At 36.2% G+C, this 23,233-nt stretch overlaps 1 protein-coding gene across 3 annotated transcripts in view; it reads right to left on the reverse strand.

Annotated features, from left to right (window-relative positions):
• RABGAP1 (RAB GTPase activating protein 1) overlaps window positions 1-23,233 on the reverse strand; it is a 143,611-nt gene that overhangs the window by 35,077 nt on the left and 85,301 nt on the right. For all 3 annotated transcript variants that reach the window (XM_054584410.1, XM_054584411.1, XM_054584412.1), the window contains one exon: window positions 916-1,029. In XM_054584410.1, the coding sequence (XP_054440385.1) occupies window positions 916-1,029 (114 nt within the window). The remainder of the gene's footprint in view (window positions 1-915; window positions 1,030-23,233) is intronic.

A 23,233-nucleotide genomic window follows, 5' to 3' on the forward strand; every position in this document is an offset into this window, starting at 1 on the left:
ACCGCTTCTGGGAAGCGCAACTGAGCAAGGGCTAAAAAAGGATGACCAGAGAAGGGAGTTATAACTAAAATCATAGTTTTATGCATCTTACGGGGAAATTAAAATTAAACCCAAGAAACATTTCTCTAAATTCTAACTGCCTTTGTAGTTTAAAGCACCTAGTTTATCATTGGACAATCATCCTTTATTTCTAGCCTGTTCTAAAACTAGTTGTTTTGCCTTTTCAATCATAATATGTAAGTTCCTTAAGTACATGTCTCATGCCTTGATTGCACTTTATATATCAATATTAAATAGGTACTTAATTAGCTTTGGGGGGGAAAGACAGAGGACAGAGTAAGGCTGAAGAACTCTGGTCCCAACTTCTCCTTTTGGCTCTGATGTTACCAAAATTGACTAGAAAATAAGTTACTGAAGGTGAACAGTGTATCATTTTCTTTGTGGTTTCCAGGTACAGACCTTGTGGCAGATACCGGTATTTCCCAGCATTTATTATGCTGCAGTGTTAGAAGTCCACCTGGACGAGCATCAGCACTTGCTACTATTAGGTGTGTCCTAGGTGCCAAGTTCATCACTCACACTGTGCATATTGAAAAGGAGCTTGCAATATTACAGAGCTCAACTGGTTTCACAAAATCAGTTTCTGAACGTCTAAATGTGGAGCCAGGGGACTGTCATCAAAAGTCCTGATTAAAAGGACAAGCGGAGTCCTACCATTTTATTTCCAATGAATTCCTGTTCATTATAGTCTAAAATTGTGTCTTACCCTTTGATTTTATAAAGTCTTTTCTGTTTTTTTCCCCATTCTTGAACATTTAATACAAATTACACATTGTAGTTACCTTTTGCATAATCTTAAAGAACCAGACTGACCATTCAAAACTGAGTTCTGTTTTGTGTTTTGGCATGAAATACCTTGCATATTTTATATAAGGAATCTTGCCCATCTCCTCCTGTATCCTTAAAGTAGTCATGGGCTGGAAATGTCCGGTTAATATCCCGGGTGATAGCGCTGTCCTGGGGAGACTCCTGTGGAAACATAAGCAAAGGAAAGGCTTTGTTGGTCAATCATGTACCTATTTGTTTGGGTTCTACAACAGGGTCTTCTGATTTACATGCTTTAAATGCTCCAGGGACATATATGGCGGGGTCTGTCCAGAGGATATTCAGTCATGTTATATGAAAAAATAGAAATATTTACTGAAGAAGATACAAGAAACACTGTACACAGGACAATGACGCCTCAGACCCCTTCAAAGTAGGCACCCCGGCACCTCACACAGTTTTCCCAATCGCCACCAGCTGCCCTGTTGTATTTTCCTGAATCTCAGCGACAGTCTGAAATCTCTTTTTTCAAAAGCGATTTTAGTTTTGGGGAAAGCCAACAGTTGCAGGGTGCCAAATGTGGGCTGTAGTGGGGACTGAGTCACCTGGGAGATTTGATGTTTCACCAAAAAGCTCTGTACAAGACGTGCTGCACAAGTGGGCTTGTTGTTGTGATGAAGCTGCTAATCACCAGCTGCCCACAGCTGCAGCCTCTGGAATCATCTCAACAGTTTCCACAGAGGAGCAAAATTTGATGCAGATCCATTGCTCTCTACTTGCTCAGGCATTTTAAATGCGATGGCCACACAGTACACACACTCACTCAATGGTGTGTACTACCCCCACTGACTAGTACAGTGAAGTAATCATTGTTTACGCATGTGCATTCCAGTCCCCTTTCCTTGGCTGCCAGGTTACATCAACTTCATGCAAACCATTGTTGTTATATTAGTAATGGCTGGAGTTTTTCTGGAGAGATGCATGCCCAGAGTTACTACGTCTTCAGGGACCAACCACTCAAACAAAAGCAAAATCAAATGTTAAGGGGGAAAAAAAGATTGAAGAAAAGCAACCTGTTTTACTCTATACACCTCATGTATACGCCATCCCTTTTGCAAGAAAGTATAGCTGGTGACATTTCCATTATAATAGATAAAATGTGCTATTCAAAGCAGTCTTCTCATAGGAAAATATGGAATCTAATCTCCAAAGGAGGTAAATTGTTCCTGCTAAAAAAAACTGGATACAGCCCTGGCAGGGTGGCTCCGCTGGTTGGAGCATCATCCTGTACACCAAAAAGGTTGTAGTTTTGATCCGCGGAAAGGGAGTATGTGAAAGGCAGTCAATTGATGTTGTGTGTGCGCTTGCTCGCTCGCTCTGTCTTAAGTCATTAAAGAAAAAAATCCTCAGGTGAGGATTAAAAAAAAACACTGGGTACAGAAATTGTTGCTTTAACTGATCCTTTGGCATGAATCCTGCATGCCAGGTTCTCAAATAGAAAAGAGAAGTCCCTTAGCTGGGATTTATCCTAAAGGCAAATGGCATAAAAATGTACATAGCAGTTGACTCAATATGAAGCTAGTTAACCAAATGCCAAGGGATGCAAACAGGCTATGCAAAAATATCCCTTCCTTTTGCCAATGGAGAAAAAAATGTTTCCTCTTTTGTCATGACTTAAACAAAACCGAGTAAGTACCAATAATGTCAGCAGTCCTTCCTAAAATGTACCAAGCATCCAGCTATTTCCAGTATCTTCCTCTTTGTTAAATTTTATTTGTTGACATGATAAGGAACTGGAGCACAGAAACAAGACTTTCTTTTTGAAAAATGCATTGTCTTCACGGCCGAGACAATAGCCTTGATTCTCCTTGAAGAGACTATATCATATTCAGGACATCATCCAAGAGCTTGACACTCCCATTTCAAGATGAAAAATGAAAGTGATATTCCTCTCTTGTCCAGTAATTTCTCTAGCCTTTCAGCTAATTATGTTTCCAGGGCCATAAATACTTTACAGCTGTGGGATTCGAACTAACTTTAAAGTCTATGCTCTTTCTTAACCAGCAAACTATTAAAACCTTCAAAGACATTGCCAAACTGCTTTCCAAGGAGCTTTACTGGCGTATATGACTTCTAGTTTTTAGTAAGTTATTAACAACAGTTAAGACAGCTCAGCCTTGGCTGGCGTGACTCAGTAGATTGAGCACTAGCCTGTGAACCAAAGGGTCGCTGGTTTGATTTCCAGTCAGGGCGCATGCCTGGGTTGTGGGCCAGGTCCTCAGCAGGGGGCACATGAGAGGCAACCACACACTGATATTTCTCTCCCCCTCTTTCTCCTTCCCCTCTGTCTAAAAATAAAATAAATAAAATCTTTAAAAAAAAAGCCAAAACAATGAGATTCTGCTACAAACCCACTGAACGCTAAAATTAAAAATATTCAGCGTACTAAGAAGAGCTGGCAAAGGGTGTGAAACAACTGGAACTCCTGTATGTTGCTGGTGAAAATATAAGATGGTGCAAACATTCTGAAAATGATTTGAAAGTTTCTTGTAAAGTTAAACATACACTTACCATACAATTCAATTATTTTAGTCCTAGGTATTTATCCAAGAGAAATGAAAATATGAATATGTGCAAAGACTTGAACTCAAATGTTCACAGGAGCTTTATTCATAATAACCAAAACTGGAGACAATACAAATGTGCTCCAATGAGTAAATGGATTAAAAAAAAAAAAAGGTGTTATGTCCATATAGTGAAATACTACAAAAGAGGGAAAACCTATTGACATACACAGCATGTACGGATCTCAAAAACATTCTACTAAGTTAAGGAAGCCAACAAAAGACTATTACCTATAATGCCATGTATATGAAATTCTAGACAAGGCAAAATCATAGGTTATAGAAAGCAGAGAACTTTTTGAAGTGATGGAAATATCTGTCACATCTGTGATTCAATTGTATTGAACCATTCACTTAAAACTGGTTAATTTTATTGTAAATATATTGCATACGGAACTCATTTCCAATTACAATGGGAAAGAAGTATAAAAAAAGGATACTTAAACAAAAAAGAGACCCAGGATGGCTCAAATGCTTTAGATTAAGAGTTTTCAGTACTACTTCAAAAATATATACCTAAATGCTGAAAATGATGTAAATCCATACTTACCTCAAGGCCTTAAAAACCATGGGCATGGCTTAGAGTCATATGTATCTGAGTTTGAACCCTGGCTCAGTTTCTTACTAGTTAAACAACCTTAAGTAAGATTCTTATTTCTCTGGCTAATGTCACCCGCCTTACAAAGCTTAAGTAAGGGTTACATTAAATGTATATATAAATTATTTAAAGATAAAAAGAGCTTCTAGCAGTGCCTGACATGTATACAGGTGCCACCTGATAACAGTGAAGGGAAGCAGAGTCTCCAGCAGCGCCAAGAGCTGGGGCTGTCCTCTGAACACACACGCAACTGACGTATAGAAAGCACACATCCATGGTATCTAGAACGTATTTTTTTTTCCATTTTTGTATCTCTTGTCTTCCCTATAAAACTATTCACATAGGAGTAGAAACAGCGATTCAGTCTTGTAACTTCCACAGAGCCTAGCGTAGCACATGGCACCCAATCATGCTGGAGAAATACACCTCATGACAGTCCAGATGCTTGTCTGAGACTGAGCAAAGCACAATGCTCATGTGCTCAACAGCCCCACCCACACCAAGCGCGATCTCTAGAGCTACTGTTTAAGTCAAGATCCATGTGAATGAGGCACAAAACAAAATCAGGAAAGAACCGTATTAACTGAATAATTTAAAAGACATTCCAAATAAATATCTTTAAAAAAAAAAGCTACAATTGATTCATTAATAACTTCCAAACAGTGTGAAATACAGGCTAGAGAAAATAACTGTCATGAGAAGCAGATCAGAGTAAAGACTTTGAAGTGATTCAAGTATTATCTATCACACCTGTGGTTAAATTGTGTTGAACCATTCATTTAAAATTGGTAATTTTACTGTACATAAATTATATATGGAACTCATTTCCAATTACGACAGGAAAAACATAACATGTCATTTTACATGTCTTTTAAACACGTCTTTTAACTCAAAACAAAATAAGTCAAATCATCCTGCCATTGTCCAGAGAAATAACAAGGAAAAGGGGTCTATATCAGAAAAATATGCTATATTACTGTGACTTAAGAATTTGTTTTTAAGTTAGTCCTAGGACATGTGAATTCTCCTAAACTCAGTTTTAATTTTAACAAACACAGAGTGTGAGATAGTAACACAAAGAAATAATAGGCATATATTATTTGCTAGGGAATTAAGAAATGTTTATTGTTAATAAATATTTTTCATGAATAGCTCAAACAACCAAATGGACCACAAAGAGTCCCAGCTTCAATTTTGAAACTGCAGCATCAATTTTGAAACTGCAGCATCAATTTTGAAACTTGTCTCACCCATCATCAAGAAAAAATGACACTGATTTCATTGAAATTACAATTTTCTGCTTAACAAAACATGCTAATAAGACATAGGGAAGAAGTACATATATCTGAAAAGGAACTGTATCTAGAATACATACAGAACTCAAAGAAAAGAACAATCTAATAAAATGGATAAACATCTGAGAAGACACTTCATAAAATAAATTACACAAATGGCAAACAAATAAAAAAGCAGGGCAATGTCAATCAAAACCACAATGAGACAGCAGCCAAAACATCTGCCAAGGAAAACGACTTTTTGCGCAATGACAGAGGCTACTACCTGGAACTCTGTAAACAGAGTGATTTACTCAAACAGACTTGCAAAATCAGAATGACTGATTTCAAAGTATTGAAGGAAGGTGACCCACAGCAGCAGGAAGCAGTTTCTGAATGGTTTTGGAACTTGAAAAAAGACGGGGGATTTAAAGCACTAAAACAATGATTAAGATAAATTTCACATTGACAAGATTTTCCAGAAATGATGAAAGACGTGTTATTAACCTGTATTTGGAATGTAGTTATAAGAAATTCTGGAAAAACTGTTACTTCTATTCTTGAACTATATCTGCACTTGAAATATGTATCTCTGTTTCTAAAGAGAATTCTGATTTTTTTAAAATGTCAGATGAATTTACTCTAGGAATTCTATACAACAACAATGAAAATTCTGAAACATGCTAAGAATGATACATAGTGGCTTAAGACAAGCAGGAAAGTTAGAAGATTAAATTAAGGATTGAAAGGAATATGGAAACTTTAAAATATTTTATGCCAGGTAATCAGTCATATCAGAATGATTATGAAGACAACTTGAAAAGGATGCACAGTTATTAGATAGGTGACTTGAAATTTCAAATGCACATAGAATGGAAAAAATAACAACAACAAAAAACTGGTAACATCCTGTAACTATTCAGTTTTTCATTAATCTTTCATCTCTTATCCACTGATCGATCACGGGAGTCCCCAAAGAATTAAGGTGTAAAATGCCCTTGAAAACTGGTGAATTTGAAAATTCACATGCTGAATTTTTGATGCCTTCAAGAATGATAATAAATTCCATGTGAGCCATTTGCTTGAAATATTTGGTCTTAGAAAATATGTGGAAGAACTTAGGAATAAATCCATTCGACTTACCAGAAGCCAAACTGTACAAAAATGGCCCAGAAATTCTAATGACAAATTCAGTAAATTCCTTTCAGAATACTGACATTAAATTTGACAGATTCTGAAAACAAATCACAGTAACATTATGGATGATTCTTTCCTAAGAGAATACAGCAAGGAGTTTTGCTAAACATTCAAACCCAAGTGCTTATAAAATTAGGGTCTATACAATACATACGCCTTTTATTTCTAAGAAGTTAACACAGCTGACACAGGAACTCACTGGTGCAGTGCAAACTGGATGACATTATTCATGAGCAAATTGATCATATCAGCCACATACAGCCTCTCATCCAGACTACCGGTGGTAAAATGGCTTAACAAACGAGCTTTAACAAATATACTGAAGACAATCATGTGGAGATGTAAAATTAAAAGAACAGGTAATGGCAAAATTACTGTCAGTTGATAGGCCCAGAAAATTATTGTAGTTATGGCAGTAGTTCTTTTTTTTGATCAGCTGGTTTTGTGTTTTGGCTGCTTCACTTAATCCCAAGAAAATCAGCTTTAACCTCCAAAAAACTAAACTGCCATATGATTATGCAGTATTAAAATCTTGCAAACTTTTTCTGTAAAAAGTTAGACAGCAAACATTTTTGGCTTTGTCGGCCATTCAGTGCCCCAATTACTCAACTCTCCCTTTGTAGAGCAAAAGTAGCTACGGACAATACGTAAATAAACATGCATTTCTGTATTCTAATAAAACTCTGTTTGTAAAAACAAGGAGCATGCCGAGCCCCAGGCCACGTGTGCCGACGCCTGCTTCAAATACACAACAGCACAGTAATTGGTCATGGGCAATGCGGCGGGAGGGATTTTTGTCATGATTTTAAATCATGCTTGTACCGACACCGACATGCTACTTCTGATTAATTCCATCCATGTTTTACCTGCAGAAATTCTATAACAAATAAGCTGCAATAACTTAAAATGCATATTCCTTTGGACATACTTTTTTCCCCACATACTAATGTTTGCTACATTTTACAAAGGTCAATTCTCAAAGTCTGAATACAATTATTTCAGTGTCTCTTACGTAGTAAACTTTTAAATAAAATCCTTTAATTGTAGTGGTACATTGTCCCTTACATTTCATCCAGCAACATAAATAGTATATATAGTTCAGAAATTATAAACACACACATTAAAACATATTAGACTGGCTAAAATAAAAAGACAATAAATGCTGGTGAGGGTATGAAACTGGAACTCTCAATTGTTGCTAACAGAGGTGTAAAATGATACAAACAATTTGGCGAATTACAAGGCAATAAAGTTAAAATCACACCTACCCAAACCCAGCAACTCCATTCCTAAGTATTACCCAGGAGAAAAAAAAATACATCCAAGAGAAACAAACATGTACAAAAATGTTCGGCATAAACTTAATTGCATTAGCCAAAAACTAGACACCCCAAGTAACAGAAAATAGATTATGGTATATTCATATAATGGAATAATACATACATTGCTGGAAATTATTAAAAATTGTACTCTAAAATATCAGCACTTTTAAAATTTACTCACAAACCAAATACTGAGAATTAATACCTCACACTAAACTCCAAATCTTTTTTATTTCACCTTTCCATCCATACTCCTGCCAAATGGAACTACTCACTGTTCGCCAAACATAACCCCAAATTAATAACCTTATTGCATTTTTAAAAGGAAAAACCTAACTTTTTGTTTTCTAGTATAACAACAAAACCTTTTTGTCTTCCTATTTTAATAAGACTTTTTTGTTTCCTTATAATACTACTACTAGGGGAAATAAAAATAATTGCAGAACTCAGAAATTATGTGGGCACATGCTTAACTTTTTACATAATTATTTTTATAAGTTTACACTGCTTTGAAAATTAACTTTTACTAAATGCAAAATGTTGTGAGCATCTTTTCCTGTTATCTGACAGTTATCCTGCTTTACCACTTTTTTTTATTCTCACTGGAGGACATGCTTACTGATTTTAGAGAGAGGAGAGGAGAAAAGGCGAGGGGGGAGAGGGGAGGGAGGAGAGAGAGAGAGAGAAACATCGATGTGAGAAGTCGCTTCTTAAAATGTGCCCCAACCGGGTGGGGGCCGGGCCGGGGTCGGGGGGGACGACTGGACTCGCAACCTAGGTATATGCCTTAACCAGAAATTGGGAATTGAACCCTTGGCCTTTCCGTTTCAGGGATAACACTCCAACCAACTGGGCCACACCAGCCATGGCCCTGCCCTAGCATTTTTAATACACAGTAACTTGTTATATGGGTATACAATAATTTACTGTGTCAAATCTCCAATTTTGGAATATACAGGCTGTTCTACTTCTTTTGCCATCATAAACAAGGCTGAAAAGTAGAGCTGTGATTCTTAAGGGACCAGTGGTGGTTCCCACAACCACTCTATTCCCCCTAAAGATCCAGCATAACCCTGTGTTTTGGATTTTGAGGTATTCTGCCAATCTGTCCCCCAGAAAATTTGCATCAGTTTAGACACCACACTAGTGGAAGAACCCTTACAGCAATTATCCTGTTGGATTGGATATTAATGTACTTGTCCTCTTCTAATCTCTATATAACTAAGAACTGCATCTAAAGTTGCAAAGAACTGCATATAAAGTTAGTGACTCCATCCCACTCTAACTCCAATGCTGAACCCACATGCTGACTGATTAAAAAAAAGGTACTACCGTACACATATTTTTTTGCTCTGTCGGTCGAGTCAGCTTAAAAGTAGTAATACCCAGCAGCAATACACATACCTGGTGTCAGGATCTTGGTTTCTAATTTACCAATAAAAGGAACCAGAGCTCCTTAGAGAAGTGGTTAATTTTAGGACTGGGATAGGTTATACACACAGAACACAGAGAAGGGCCAGCAAGTAAAAAGACACCCTCCCCAGTTTCCCATCACAAAAAACTACAAACCCACTACCACAGGGGTATGTCCGAGGTCCACACGAGCTAAGTGGAAGAGCTCCCAGTGGCCAAAGCGGGGACAAGGTGAGCAACAGAATAAATGTAGTAGTACTGGACTGTAATCTAAAGCATAAAATGAATATCCGTCAGTCCATATTTAGATAAATAAATGAACAAATAAATAAATGGGGAAATGAGACAAAGCTTCCATGCAGAAGAATTTCGAACAACTTATGTGGACACCCCACACTCTCGGAGGGCGCCCACTCCTCTGTGGGCCGTGCACAGTGAATTCCTTCAGAAAAGCACAGAGCAGAAAGGGGTACAAAAGAGTGACAGTGGAGAAGCCGGACAAACAAGACCTCCACTAGATGGTCAAGGTCAACATCAACAGTGGTAAGTCACGTTGTCAGTATGCACCCTCGATGTGAGATAATGAAAATGGTACTTTACCTATACATTCTTCCTACAAAATTATAAACCTCCTGAGAAAAATATCAGATAGATTCCAGGTGTAGGGCATTCTATGAAATACCTGACCGGTATTCCTTAAAACTGGCAGAGTCATCAAAAACAAGGAAAGTCTAACAGATTGATACAGTTAGAAGGAGACATGAGGACTAAATGTAATGCAGTATCCTGGATGGGATCGGAACCAGGAAAGGGACATTAGATAACAACGAAGGAAATCTAAATAAAGTAGGGGCTTCAGCTAATAATAATGTATCAATATTGGTTCATTAATTATGAGCATATAACAAAGGTACCATACCAATGTAAGATGTTAGTAACAGGGGAAACAGTGCAGAGTGTATGGGAACACTCTGTACTATTTTCACAGTATTTCTGTAAATCTAAAAATGTTCTTAAAAATAAAGTTTATTAAAAGAGAAAAAGGCATTATTACCTCCTTATCATACAATATGGAAATTTAGGTTTAGTGAGGTTGAGTCACCCAAGTTCACATACCAGTAATGATTTGTACTTTTTAGGCAATCAGTAAAATGCTGGACTAAATTTGTGGACTAGAACTGGTAAAATGAACACTGGGTATAAGCTCAACAGAAATCAAAAGTAGGCTGTGTTCATGTGGCTGACTCTAAATGATTTCTTTCTTGGCCCCAATTCTTACGCTCTTTTAGTGTATATGATAAAGCAACAGTAAGACCTTGTTTCTTTTTAAAATTTTAAGGTTCTTCGAAAATAATTTGCTCAGAGAAAAACCTAAGCAAAAGCTAATGTTTGTGCTGTTTTCTTCTCCTTGTGTTGGTTTTGAAAGTCGGCCATTAGTTCAAAACACAGCGGTACCACATTCTGTAATTTTTCTGGATGACTATTTTTATACCTTACTGTGAGAATTGGCCCGCTGGGTAACTTCTCAGGATTAACAAGGTACTGGGAACTGGCGGAAACCCTTTGAATACACACCCTTTGTAAACTCAAGTTGAAAAATAGAAAGCTAAGAATGGCAGGAAGAAAAAGAAAGTATCCAAACAAAGAAAATGCAATGGAAGGTTGCCATGAGAAATAACCAGCACAGGGAAGATTATTATTTCCACAGTATCTTAATACCTAAAGAAGAAGTTAAATCTTAAGACTAGTCCGAAATGTTGTATGTGCTTTGTTAAAAGCTATCATGCAATACTTAAAAAGAATAAAACAGAAACACCAAAACCCCACTTAAATCCATTATACCATATCCTATGTTTATACTATGCTTCACAGAAATAAAATAATCTTTGGTTACATTTTGCTCTTAAAAAGTCACCTACAGCTTGTCAGAAATAATTGTGGCATTCACTTGCCAGACTTAGAAATAATTAAGCAACAATAACAAGACCTAAGACAGACCTGTAGTCATTGTTAGGCGCCTTACATACAGATAGATCACACAGATCTATCTGTTAACAACCCTCTGAGGTGGGTTCTATTATTTCTCCCATTTGACACAGAAGAAAGAAGTTAAATCACTTGGCAAGAAAGGGAGGAGCTGATACTGGAATCCAACTGGTTCCTTTCTAGTCCACATTCTTTACTCAAATAAATATATTGTGAAAGTGAAGAAATTCTCTTATCAGTAGTCAGTGGCATTTATAATTCCCAATATATAAAAAAATGCTTTTGTTTTCTAGACTCTTGTAACTAAAACTGACACAACACGGGCTTTGATAATGTGCTTTATCTTTTTACTCATATAAAAGAATTTCCATGGATGAGGGCTGTTCACTGTTTATGAAAAAGCAGAAATCACTAAGGCCCTAATGACAGAGAAAAATATATCATGCTCTTAAGCATAAAACAAAAGAAAAAAATACCAACATGTGGCCCTCCTATAAGTTAATCAAAAGGGGCATTTTCTGTAAATGCTAGGTGGCCTTCAACATGTATCTTAATTATTTCACATCAAAATGATAATCAGTAACCTTTTACCCTGGCTTTTATTCTTTCATTAGGGCTGACCAATATATAGATAGATATATTTTTAGACCGCAGTATCCTGGCCTCTCAAAGAATCATCCTCACAAAATTGTGGTATGTTTTGAAAACACACACACACACACACACACACACGCACACGCACACGCACACCCCCCCGCCCCCGCCCCGGGGAAACCTTGTATTGGATGGGGAGGTAGGTGAGGACACCTATCACATTACGCAGTGCTCTGATCAGAAATTCTCTCTCCCCCACACACGTATGGGGATTTTCCCCTCGACAATGATTCAATGTCCCTTTTCGTTCTGGCCTCCTAGAAGCTCAGAAGCAAATTCACAACCCAACTTTAAACAACACTGGATCTCATGGCCTATGTATCTGTGTATTATCTTCCTGTTCTACCTCTATTTTCCACATTTCTTTCTTATTTGCCTTCTCCTATTTTGTTGAATTATAAGCATTCTAATAAAGTACCCCCATACCTTAGTAACGAGGTACAGTGTATCTGTATAAAAAGCCCCTCAAGTCCATTTCACAGTTTAATCAGTAAGAATTCTCTAAATAACCTAATACTGAAACTGCGAAAGCATCTTTATCTTAAACTCAGGTTTCAAGAAAATAGAGCCTGTGTGCCTAGGCACACCGATTCGTACTTGTCCCCGGTCCCCGTGTGGCCCGCGCCACTGCTCTTCAAATCAGCGTCCTCTTCGCTTGCACGCTATTCTCTCACACCAACGCAACAGCAGGGATTTTAGTGGAAGCCTGATTGTGGGTAGATACTGCTTTGCATATTTATCTTGGGGGTTTGCTCTTAAAGGCAAAAATAATAATTCCAGTAAAACTGTCACTGAGTAACGCTTAATAAAAGACTTCAAAAGTTTACCCAAAGGGAGACAAGAAATTGATTAACATATTTAAATAAATGAAATATTGTGTAGGTATTCAATAATGAATGCTTTAACACTTCCATTCCCAACACATGTCCCAACACACCACACAGCAAACTGGAACTAGATTTCCGCAACCACGGAAGTAACTGAAGGCGCTGCAGAACCTGGCCACAGCCACGTGGACACTGAAGAGGGACCTGTGACCAAGAACGAAGACAACAGAATCTAGGTGCTCTACAGAGATCACACAACATCCTGAGCAGAACTCTAACTCTGGGGTCAGGCACTTCTGTCTCTGAATACAGCCTCCCTGATAAACTTTATGACCTTGGATAAGTCTCTTAGCTTATTCTGCACCTTAATGTCCTTCTGTGTAAAACCTATGCGATGGTCTCTTTCTCACAGCGTTTATGAGAGCAAATGAGACACTACATGGAAAGCAGGTAGCATGAGGTCTTATATATCAGTGGTAACTCTTTCCCATCATACTTGAGATTTATGATGTTGGCATATTTTCAACCTTGGGATGGAGGCCAAAGGACAAAATGTGTTTGGCAGATTTTCCCATGTTTGGGACTTAGTGCCCAGCTGGAGATCTGCAATTCCAGATAGCATGTAATTCAGAAATCCATTGTATTTTACCAATCAACATCATAATTTATCTTATCCAAATGAACTTATGAAGAAGAAAAATCAGACAACAGAAAAACTGACACAAAATATACACAGTGCAATAAATGTTTTTTTTGGGTAACCTATAAGCCATGCTAAACACCAAAACAAAACACCATAGAGCTCAGTATGAAATATCTTTATCTTTAAAAACAAACAAACAAAAAAAACCCCATCATTTCTGAGAGGCAAAAATCCATTTGGATTTCTCTTTTATCACTGCTTCAACTTAGCAGAGAGCTGTTCCATTTCAAGACAATCAATTAACTATACCAACCCCCCACTGGTACCAATCCTTATTTACTCTCTTTTTATCTTCCAAAGGAGAAAACGACTGACCCCAAGCATGACAGCTATGTATGATAATCAATGAACTACCACAGAATCTTTATTACAGAAAGCAGGTTCCAGAAATGTTTGCCAAATTAGTGCCTCTAACTTTAACATACACTTTAGCACTATACCAGCTGAACAGTTAATATACTTATTATGTTGAATCTACAGCATACAAACGTAATAAAAAATTAGGTGGCTTCTTCAGAAAAAATAGCTCTTTAATAAAATAATGTACTGCTATCACATTGTTTCAATCCAAATACGGCATGATAGTGCCATTCTAAAAATAACTCTAAGTCCCATGTGATATGCAGCCGTTTAGCTATGTTCATTTCCTTTTAGGGCTCAAGTTTCCCACAGGAAAATTATTCAATGTTTGGCAAAACTGTCCCAAATCATGTATAGATAAGGCATAAATGCTAACTGCACTGTCAATGTTTTCCTGCTTTGCTATTGTTGATTTGCCATCACAGTAATCCATCATGGAGAGGCCAAGGAGTACGAAAGTGCTTAAGACAAAAATGAACACAAAAAGTGTCATTCGGAGTTAAAAGATGGTAGGAGAGGTAATTTATGAGTCAGCTAACTTAGAAGCCACAAAATTATTACATCCAGTCATATTTCAAATAAATGTTTCTGGTAACTGTGATGGCTTTCAAATACTTATTTCGGTAATATTTTTATATTATTGAGCAATATTGCATATCAAATGCCCTCTCGATACAGGTTAATACAGATTGTATTGTTTATTATTTCCTTAAAGATTTTATAAACCATTATGTGCTAAAAATAAAATCTTCTCAAAATCACTCAGTCATAATACACCACAATAATCAACACCCGCATTCCTCAAGCTACATTTTTATATAACCAAATCAAATTATGATTTTTAAGAAAATGTTTGTTTCATAATGCTTGATACTCAGTTTTATTCTAAAAAATTAGTTTCTTCTGAAAATAAGTCTTAAATCAGATTTAAGTGTACTTATTAAGTAGCAAATAAATAGAACTGTAAAATGGCTCAATATATTAAAATATGACTTTAGAACGCTATAGAGTTCCTTGCTCATAAACAGTTAACAAGCATTAAGAAGAGAATATTATTGGTCCCAAACATCTCTTGTAGTGTACAGTTGAACTGCATTTGGAAGTCTGTAAACGGTCTGCATTCATACACATATTCACAGGCTATAGGTTTATGTTCCGGGTTTCGACCTTTATTTACGTTACATATTATTATACAGCTTTCAGGCAAAAATTACGTTTCTTGAGCCCTACTATATAAAAATATGTTTGAGATTTCAATTCTTCTAATAAAAATCTTAAGAAACAATTATCAAGAAACAAGTATTTAAAAGCTATCTTATTTCATCATTAATGTATCAAGCTGTACTTAGATTTTTCTGCTAATTTAAAGACTTAAAAATTAACAGCACCTAAGTATAATACCAACCAAATTCTCTTACTATCTATGTAGTAATTCCTTACTACATGGGTGGTAAAAGTTCTTGTGGTATTCAATTATTTTTCTCTGTTTAAAATTCTTGAGAAACAGCAACTTTAAAACGTACTGAACAGCAGTAATCTTCAATTTTATTTAAGCAAAAGCTTCACCCTCTAATCTCACCAGCTGTACAAATACTACAAACTCCAATGAAGCCATTCTAGAACCACCCATTCAACCCATTCATATTTACTTCCCCTAGCAAACATTTCTGAGGTGGTTGCCAGCGAATAAAAGAACTTTCTAACTAAGATTTTACCAAAAAAAAAAAAAAAAAAAAAAAAAAAAAGGTATCTGATTCAAAGTACCAGTGAAAGACTCTTTCTACTTATTTAATATACACCAAAATTTAAACTCTCTTCTTTTTTCCAATCCTGCTGGAACTCCCATTTTCTAAGCACTTGACACATGTTGAACAATCCTTGGGACTGACTTTGGTGGCATGACCGAATCTGAGAGAGGTCTCAGACCTGGTTCTAGTCCTCATTCTGTGACTGCTGAACTCTGCCACTGCTCTGGGTTTCTCTTTCCCGTCTGTGAAACGCGAAGTCTAGATTCTGACCTTTATGTGATCTTCTGGGTCTGTCACTTTGGGATTCTGTATTTATGTCATTCACCTACTCAAAAACCTTAAGTCCACCTCCAATTCCTAATTAGAATCAAATCCCTCAGCATTTACTCCAGACCAATTTATCTTTTGATCTGACTCTCCATTATACCTGGAAACCCCTGGTTCACTAGGAAGAAGCAGGACCAGCTAACAGGTACTGATTGTTCACTGAGTGCCACACGCACTGCTTCATTTAACCTTTATAATACTTGGATAAAACAGTGTTATTAAGACAACGGAGACTAAGAGGGATTGCGTGTCTTGCCGCAGGTCTCACAGCTAGAAAGTGGCAGGGCTGCATTTCAAACCCAGGTCTGGCAGCCTCTCAAGAACACACTTTTAATCACTATATATTACATGGTCTCTTTATTCCTTAAGTATATAAATGGCCCCTCTCTTAATCAGGCCTTTGAAGTTTTAAATACCTCTTGCTACAATTTTACTTTTTTCCTAATAAAACTTTTAAAAAAATTGTTCTGATTTACAGTAATCTTTATTGTATTTTTTCCATTATCATTTAGTCCCCTTATACTTTCCCAGTACAACTCTTTTTTAAAAAATTCAACTAAAGTGCTACTTCTTCACCACTTCAGTCCCTAATTTCCTTTCTACCTCTAACCTGTTACAGCTCTTACTGTAAGCCCCAAAGGCTAGTTCCCTGATGAAGTACATCTAAGTATGTGTACCTTCATGTCCGAGGAACCGTATGGGACTAATTCTCCTGCAGAACATCTATAAAAGCAGGACAAAATACAGAGGCATCAGTATCTTCATAGAGCAAACGATCAAGACAGAACTTGAGGGGTTTAGGATCCCCAAGAGAAGGGAACCCACCAAGCTGCTCCACATCCACCTAGGGCCCTTCCTCTGAGGCTAAATGTTGATTTGTAGCAGGCCCTGGAAGTCCCTGCAGGGTTCTGACCTTTGTGCGATGAAGAAATAATAGCAGCAATCTGCTACTGAGCTTCTCTGATGTCACTGTGCGCCATTCTCCAGACTTAAGATGTGACAGCATCTGATTTTCACAGTAATTCTAACAAGGGGGTATAATCCATTTTACAAAGTAGAAAACCAAGGGCCAGAGATTTATGTTCTTTTTACTACCTTTCTTCTTATCTCAGGGGGGAAAAAAGTGACCCACAGCATAATGTAATCACCACAACAATGCAAAGAGCTTTGCTATTAATGTAATCGGCACCTGATCTTCAACTGACTCCTATGCTGGTGTCATCTTCCTTAAAGACAGGCTGAAACTTCCTGAAAGTTCAGACAGATTGAGATTACCTAATAAATTGCCATAAGTAGAATCTGATTTTGTTTTAACTTTATTGCCAGTGCTCTGTAGGGTATAATACACATCATCAGTATGATGATGTTAATGACATATGATGTTAATACAATCTAAGTAGAAATGGTTTCAACCCTTATATCTATCTGTCATAAAGAAAGAGAACTTTTAAATATGAAAAAGTTTCTTGAGTCAGATTCTGTTCTCCAAAAGCCAATGAAGACAGAGACCCATAAATGCCTTTTTTTTTTTTTTTTAAGGTTTAGCTATAAATAAATGGCTTTGGCAGTGGGGATTTCCCCAGTCTTTCTGGAAGAAATTTCAGAAATAAATCATGCTGTTCAATGCTGTATTTGCTTTCTCCCCAAAATACTCTTACTAATTCAATTCAACAAGTATTTCTTGAAAGCTAATAAACACAGAATTGAAAGTTTCACTTTGAAAAGATTTTACTGTTGTGTTTTGTTCAAACCAATACAATCTTCTGGTAACAAACTAATAAATCTTTCATTAAGGGACTACGGTCATGGTAATTTGACATGAAGATGTGCTTTTCACTTTCCAATGGATTTTCTTATGTCATATATCGTCTGAAGATTTTCGGTCACTTTACTAGGGCCTTTTGTCTATTGGTCCATCGGGGGTCTTTAATCCTCTCCTGCTGGATACTTTATGCCAATCTGACTGAGACAGCAGGGGGAGATCAAGACTATAGAATCCTGCTCACCCAGGACTTAGCCCATCTCACATACTGCTTTCTAGGGGAATGGATCTAAGTTACCTATGGACGCCCTACAGTAACCTGTATTCCTCTTGTGATCTCACAGTGCCAGGTCCTCCATAGCAGATACTTGTACACACATACTCATTACACTCTCACGTGCACACACCACTTACACTTGTTTGCTTTCATGTATTCCTTCCCATGTTGCCAAAAAAGATACTTTCCTATACCTGCCTTCTCTTGGTAAAAAAAAAAAAAAAAAAAAAAATTTAAAAATCTAAAAAGATCCAAACTGTGCCTTTTACAAGGCATAGTGACATAATAAATTAGGAATCAAAAAGGTCTTACAGCCCAAAAACTCAGTTTCCGCAACTGTCAAAGAGGAATGAGAAATGTGCTTTGCCTGCCCTCCCGGGAGGGTAAAATGAGACGAGGAGGAGGAAAGCGCTCTGTAAAGGGCCGCAGGTAATACAGTGCTACCAGCCCTCATTTTCTTCTTCAGTAATGTTTTAAACCTACACTTCCTGGATTTCTTCTGCTAAAATTTATTTGCTTTTTCCTAAATGTGGTCTATGCTTTTCATAAAAAATCATACACCTCCATCGTTTTAAAGGTCTAGCGGTACCAAACTTAATGAAAAAGAGCAGACCTCCTACTCCTCCTGCCCTGCTCCCTGCTCTCCAAAGACTACCATTCCATTCCATCTTTTTTTTTTTTTTAGCTGTTTGTTTTTTCTTTGTATTTCTGAACAAAATAATTAAATTGCTATTTTCCATTTTTTCCCACACTTTCTAGTATGGGGGATTAGCTTGGCTGATACCCAAGCTCATTCCCCTCATCGTGACTCTCAACATATTTTTGCTACAATTTTAGTTAAACCAATATTATTCATAACTGAATCACACTATATCATAATCAGATTTCCTTTTTTTCAACTGTTTTTCTAAAGTTACTAATTGCCTAAATTCTTTTTTTTTCCCTTCAGTATTCTGTGTATCTATCACCAATTCTTCCATGATAAACCTGACAGAATTGTAAATTCCTCCCAATTATTTTTTCTTAAAGACATGGCTCCTACGGCCCTCCTTCCATCTGCTCCCATTTGGACTAGTTGCTTTCTAGGTCTCTTGCACATCTAACTTGCTATGGCTTTCTTTCCTGTCACTGTGGGAATTCTCTTCACCTCTCCCTGTTTCTGGGTTCTGTATCTTCCTCTTTTTTGGTTTCAGCTCTCATTCTGGGGAAGCATATCCTTCAGTCACTTTCTGAGAAAGTATGTAAGAGGGGTAAATATTTAAGACCCTGCATATTTCAAAATGAATTTATTTAATCCTCACACTTAAATGAAAAGTTTGGGCATAAGATTCAAAGCCAAAAATCACTTTGCAAAATACTGAAGTTAGTCCTTATTATCTTCTTGCTTTATTGTGGTGGAAAAGTCTAATGCTTTCAGATCTCTATAACTGAGTATGTTTCCACTCTCCCATCCCTACTCCCGACCAGGAAGCTTTTAGGATTTTTCTTTATTCCCAGGATTCTGAAATTTGATAATGATTTGCCATCAGTCTTTTTATTACATTAAGCTGGTCTTTATTATGAAAATGCCTATCCCTCAGTTTTGGAAAATTTTGTGACATTTGAAAATTTCCTTCTTTCTTTTTCTCTATTTTGTTTCTAAATATCATGCTAGTTAGGTACTAAGCCTCCTTGATTGAGCCTCTACTTTCTCTTGCTTTTTGTCTACTTTATTGTCTGTTGCTTCACTATCTGGCCTACTTCAATTTTATCTTCCAACTTTCTGATTTTTAAAAAGTCTGATTATACTTTAAATCTCAAGAGCTCTTTCTTCTTATTATTTTTGTTTGTTTTTTATGGCATTCTATTTTCTTTTAATGAATACAAAATCTCTGAAAATGTTACAGTTGAATTTTTTTTGAAGTTTTCTTCTGTGACTTGCATTGTTTTTGTTTCCTCTGATTTCTTTTGTTCTAGGTTCTGCATTTTATGAGATGATTATCTTAAAAGGCCAGTGATCTCTGGCTGGCTGTTAATATTAAAAGCGAAGGAGTAAAAAACTAATTAGTATTAAAGTAACAACAACTTAGACTTTCTGATTCTCAGTTCAAAGTTCATTTTAAGCATAGTGTGATGTCTTTTTGTCTCCCAAATTTTGAAAAAATAAAAAAGCCAAATGATTTATTTACAACCATAAAAAATGTCTAGAATATTCTCAGGGTTGAAAAATCTATTAATAATAGATACATTTAATATATAATATTTAGTCTTTCTTCAACCTGAAATAGACAAATTATGCAAAAATCAACATATAGACTGATAAATGAAGACTTTTATCAAATCTCACAGTGCACAACTCTCCCATCCTTAAACTTCCCAAAATCTGCTCATAACAGTAATTTTTGGTTTGCCAATAATTTATTTAACAAATCTTTTATAATACAAAACCACATAGTCAGTGAAATTAAAACATTTCATACAATATCACTGTGCAGATTTTTTTAAATCCTCACCCGAGGACATATTCATTGATTTTAGAGAAAGGAGAAGGGGGGAGGGGGAGAGAGAGAGAGAGAGATACGACTGGTTGCCTCCTGTACGTGTCCGGATCAAAAACCCGCAACCTCGGTTTGTGCCCTGACTAGGGATGGAACCTGAAACATTTTTGGTGCTCAGGACAATGCTTCAACCAACTAAGCCACCCGGCCAGGGCCACTGTGCAGATTTTTAAATCAATCCTGAAAAGCTTAGAATGCTCTCAGAAACCACTCTATTATCTGAGAACCTGCAACCTTGTTGCTTTATTTTCAAGTTCAAAGAGGTGGGCAATGCATTCATAGCACAAAAATTCAAGTTTTCCCAATCTTCAAAACACTGAAACCATTATTCAAGTAAAAAGGAAAAGTCATTATAAAAAGGAATTTATCCAGCAATAAAGCCTAACGAAAACCCTTTCCAAATGGAATTTAGGGTGATTCAACAGGTCCATGAAAAATTCAAATATCCATTCTGGTTTAAGGTAGTTCTTCATTAAAATGGAGCACTTGTCTTTTTGTAACTGCTTTTCTGCTCTGGCAGGAGAAAAACAAAAACCAAAAAAATCCCCACATCTTTGCTAACATACATCATTGTATAAGAACATACAAATAATTTACAAATATAACAATTAGTATGGTCTTATTTTAAAGTGTACTATGAAATTTCAACATAATCAACAAAAGCCTATGCTTCCTCTGATATCAGTCATATACCATATAAAGCTAAATGTGCTGTCTTGCCAAAGCCCAAGGTAATTGAATCTAAAAATATACTTTTTTCTCATTCTGAACTAGTCAGATTGGTATTTAACCCAAACGTCATCAAATGTTGCATTAAACATGCCAGGAAGAAAAGATTCCTTAAATACAAACTCTCCAAATGTGTATCATACAGAAACGCCCCTAGCCACAGAAGACTGTGTGACTGCATCAAGCATGTCCCCTTCCCTCCAACACATACAAATACACACACGAAAATAAAAATTAAAAGCAATATAGACAATGAATGTGAGAACAGAACTGATACCTGGAAGAAACCTTAGAGTATATACAGTCCAATGAAGACAAGATAAACTGGAAAAACAGCTCATATTAAGCAAGTATTAGCTGGTGAGAGGGTTGGGAGCTTCATTTTTCTTTAAATTATTCTATCTACTTAGTTTCTCCTTTAGTTTTAGACTGAGACATTGGCAGTTTCTCTAATGTCAAAAAAATATATGCTTCTACTAACATCTAAATTTGGCATTAGGAAAAAAATGTAAAACTCTATTAACAAAAACTTTTATTAAAAGAGTTGTCTTTCCAGTCACTTGAAGACCAGCTTGATTAGCCATTTCCAGGATATTAAAACAGAAATTTTCTCTTTTCCATTCTCACAAGATGGTACCCTACTAGAGGAAAAGATTAAAAGATTTTTGGGGTGTTCTCAGCACCCCAAAAGTAAAACCTACTGATTTAACTTCTATTTTCTATAAAAACTACATCTTTAAAATTTCCATTATTTGCTTACTCTAAAAATTCTCAAGCAAGGTGTGCAAATTTGAACAGGTTACGTTCTCCAACATACATGAAAAAAATGTTGTTTTTTTTTTAGAACTGTGCTACTTAAAAAAAGAGGAAATGCATAATACTGTTTTTTTAGAATCCAACAGAAAAGGTTTTCCACTTGAAATGGCAATTTAAGGACATTGCTAACGTAACTTATAATCTCAGTATGAATTCTAAATTTTGAAACAACTCAATCAAATTTCTAACACTAAATATAAAGAGCAAGCAAGTTCTGGGGAAGAATTCAGAATCTTAAGTTTAAATATTATTTATTACTTAATCACTTAAAATTTTAAAAAGGTTTAACTAGAACATATTTGAGTTTAAAATCTAATTGACATATAAAACCTAAGATAATAAAGCTGCCCTTTATTTTAAAAGGGGTAGAAACTTTCCTCATATCATGATGGAAAACCAAAGTCTATCTGCCTGTTTTATAAATATCCATGTCCTTTCTGGGATTCAAAAATCTACTTTCACCCACGTCCCTTGGGTTTCTTCTATCTTCCATCTCCCTGAACATCACTGCCGCATCCAGATTACAACTTCTAGCCAAAGGCAGAGACCATGTAAGCCTCCTGAAGACTTCAAAACATTAAAGACAGGTAAAAAAAAAAAAAAAAAAAAAAGAGGAAATACTCTCATCCATGGAGCTGTTGAAAAATCCTCCTTTTCTTTTAGAAAAATAAACTTCTTGCTCACTTTAAGAACAAAACATCACTACTACATACAAATACACAGCATTCTCAAATAATAATTCCAGAGAATTAAAAAAACTTAAAGATTTTGCTAGTGCTTTGGCTTAAAAAGAAAAAAAAAGATTATTAAGGAAAGAACTGTATCCCAAAAGAGAACGGAAATAAAAGAGATACAGATAAATCAGAATTTCTCATCGAAATGTGGATTCCTTAACATTAACCAGAAGAAGCTGTGAGAATTAGTTGCTACTTCTTTATTAATTGATTCCATTTAACCACAGAGAGACTATCTCAACTAATCCCCTTATTTTAAAAATGAACTGTACATTTTACTGTAAAAGAGAAAGCTAATTCAATTCAAATATTCTCAATCCACACATACACAAAAGCATGGGCAAAAATACTGCAACAGAATCACTTTCTATGCACAGATTTCTTTAGACCTCTGTAAAGTATGGCACAAAACATAGCTCAGTTTTACATAAATTGTCTAGTATTTGACTATATTTTTGCATCACGGTTCATTGCAGAATTCTAAAATTAATATTTAAGTGTCCATACTATTCACTGTACT

The sequence above is a fragment of the Pteronotus mesoamericanus genome, unplaced genomic scaffold (assembly GCF_021234165.1).
Source record: "Pteronotus mesoamericanus isolate MK-2021 breed Mesoamerican mustached bat unplaced genomic scaffold, CSHL_Meso_final contig_78, whole genome shotgun sequence".
Lineage (NCBI taxonomy): Eukaryota > Metazoa > Chordata > Mammalia > Chiroptera > Mormoopidae > Pteronotus > Pteronotus mesoamericanus.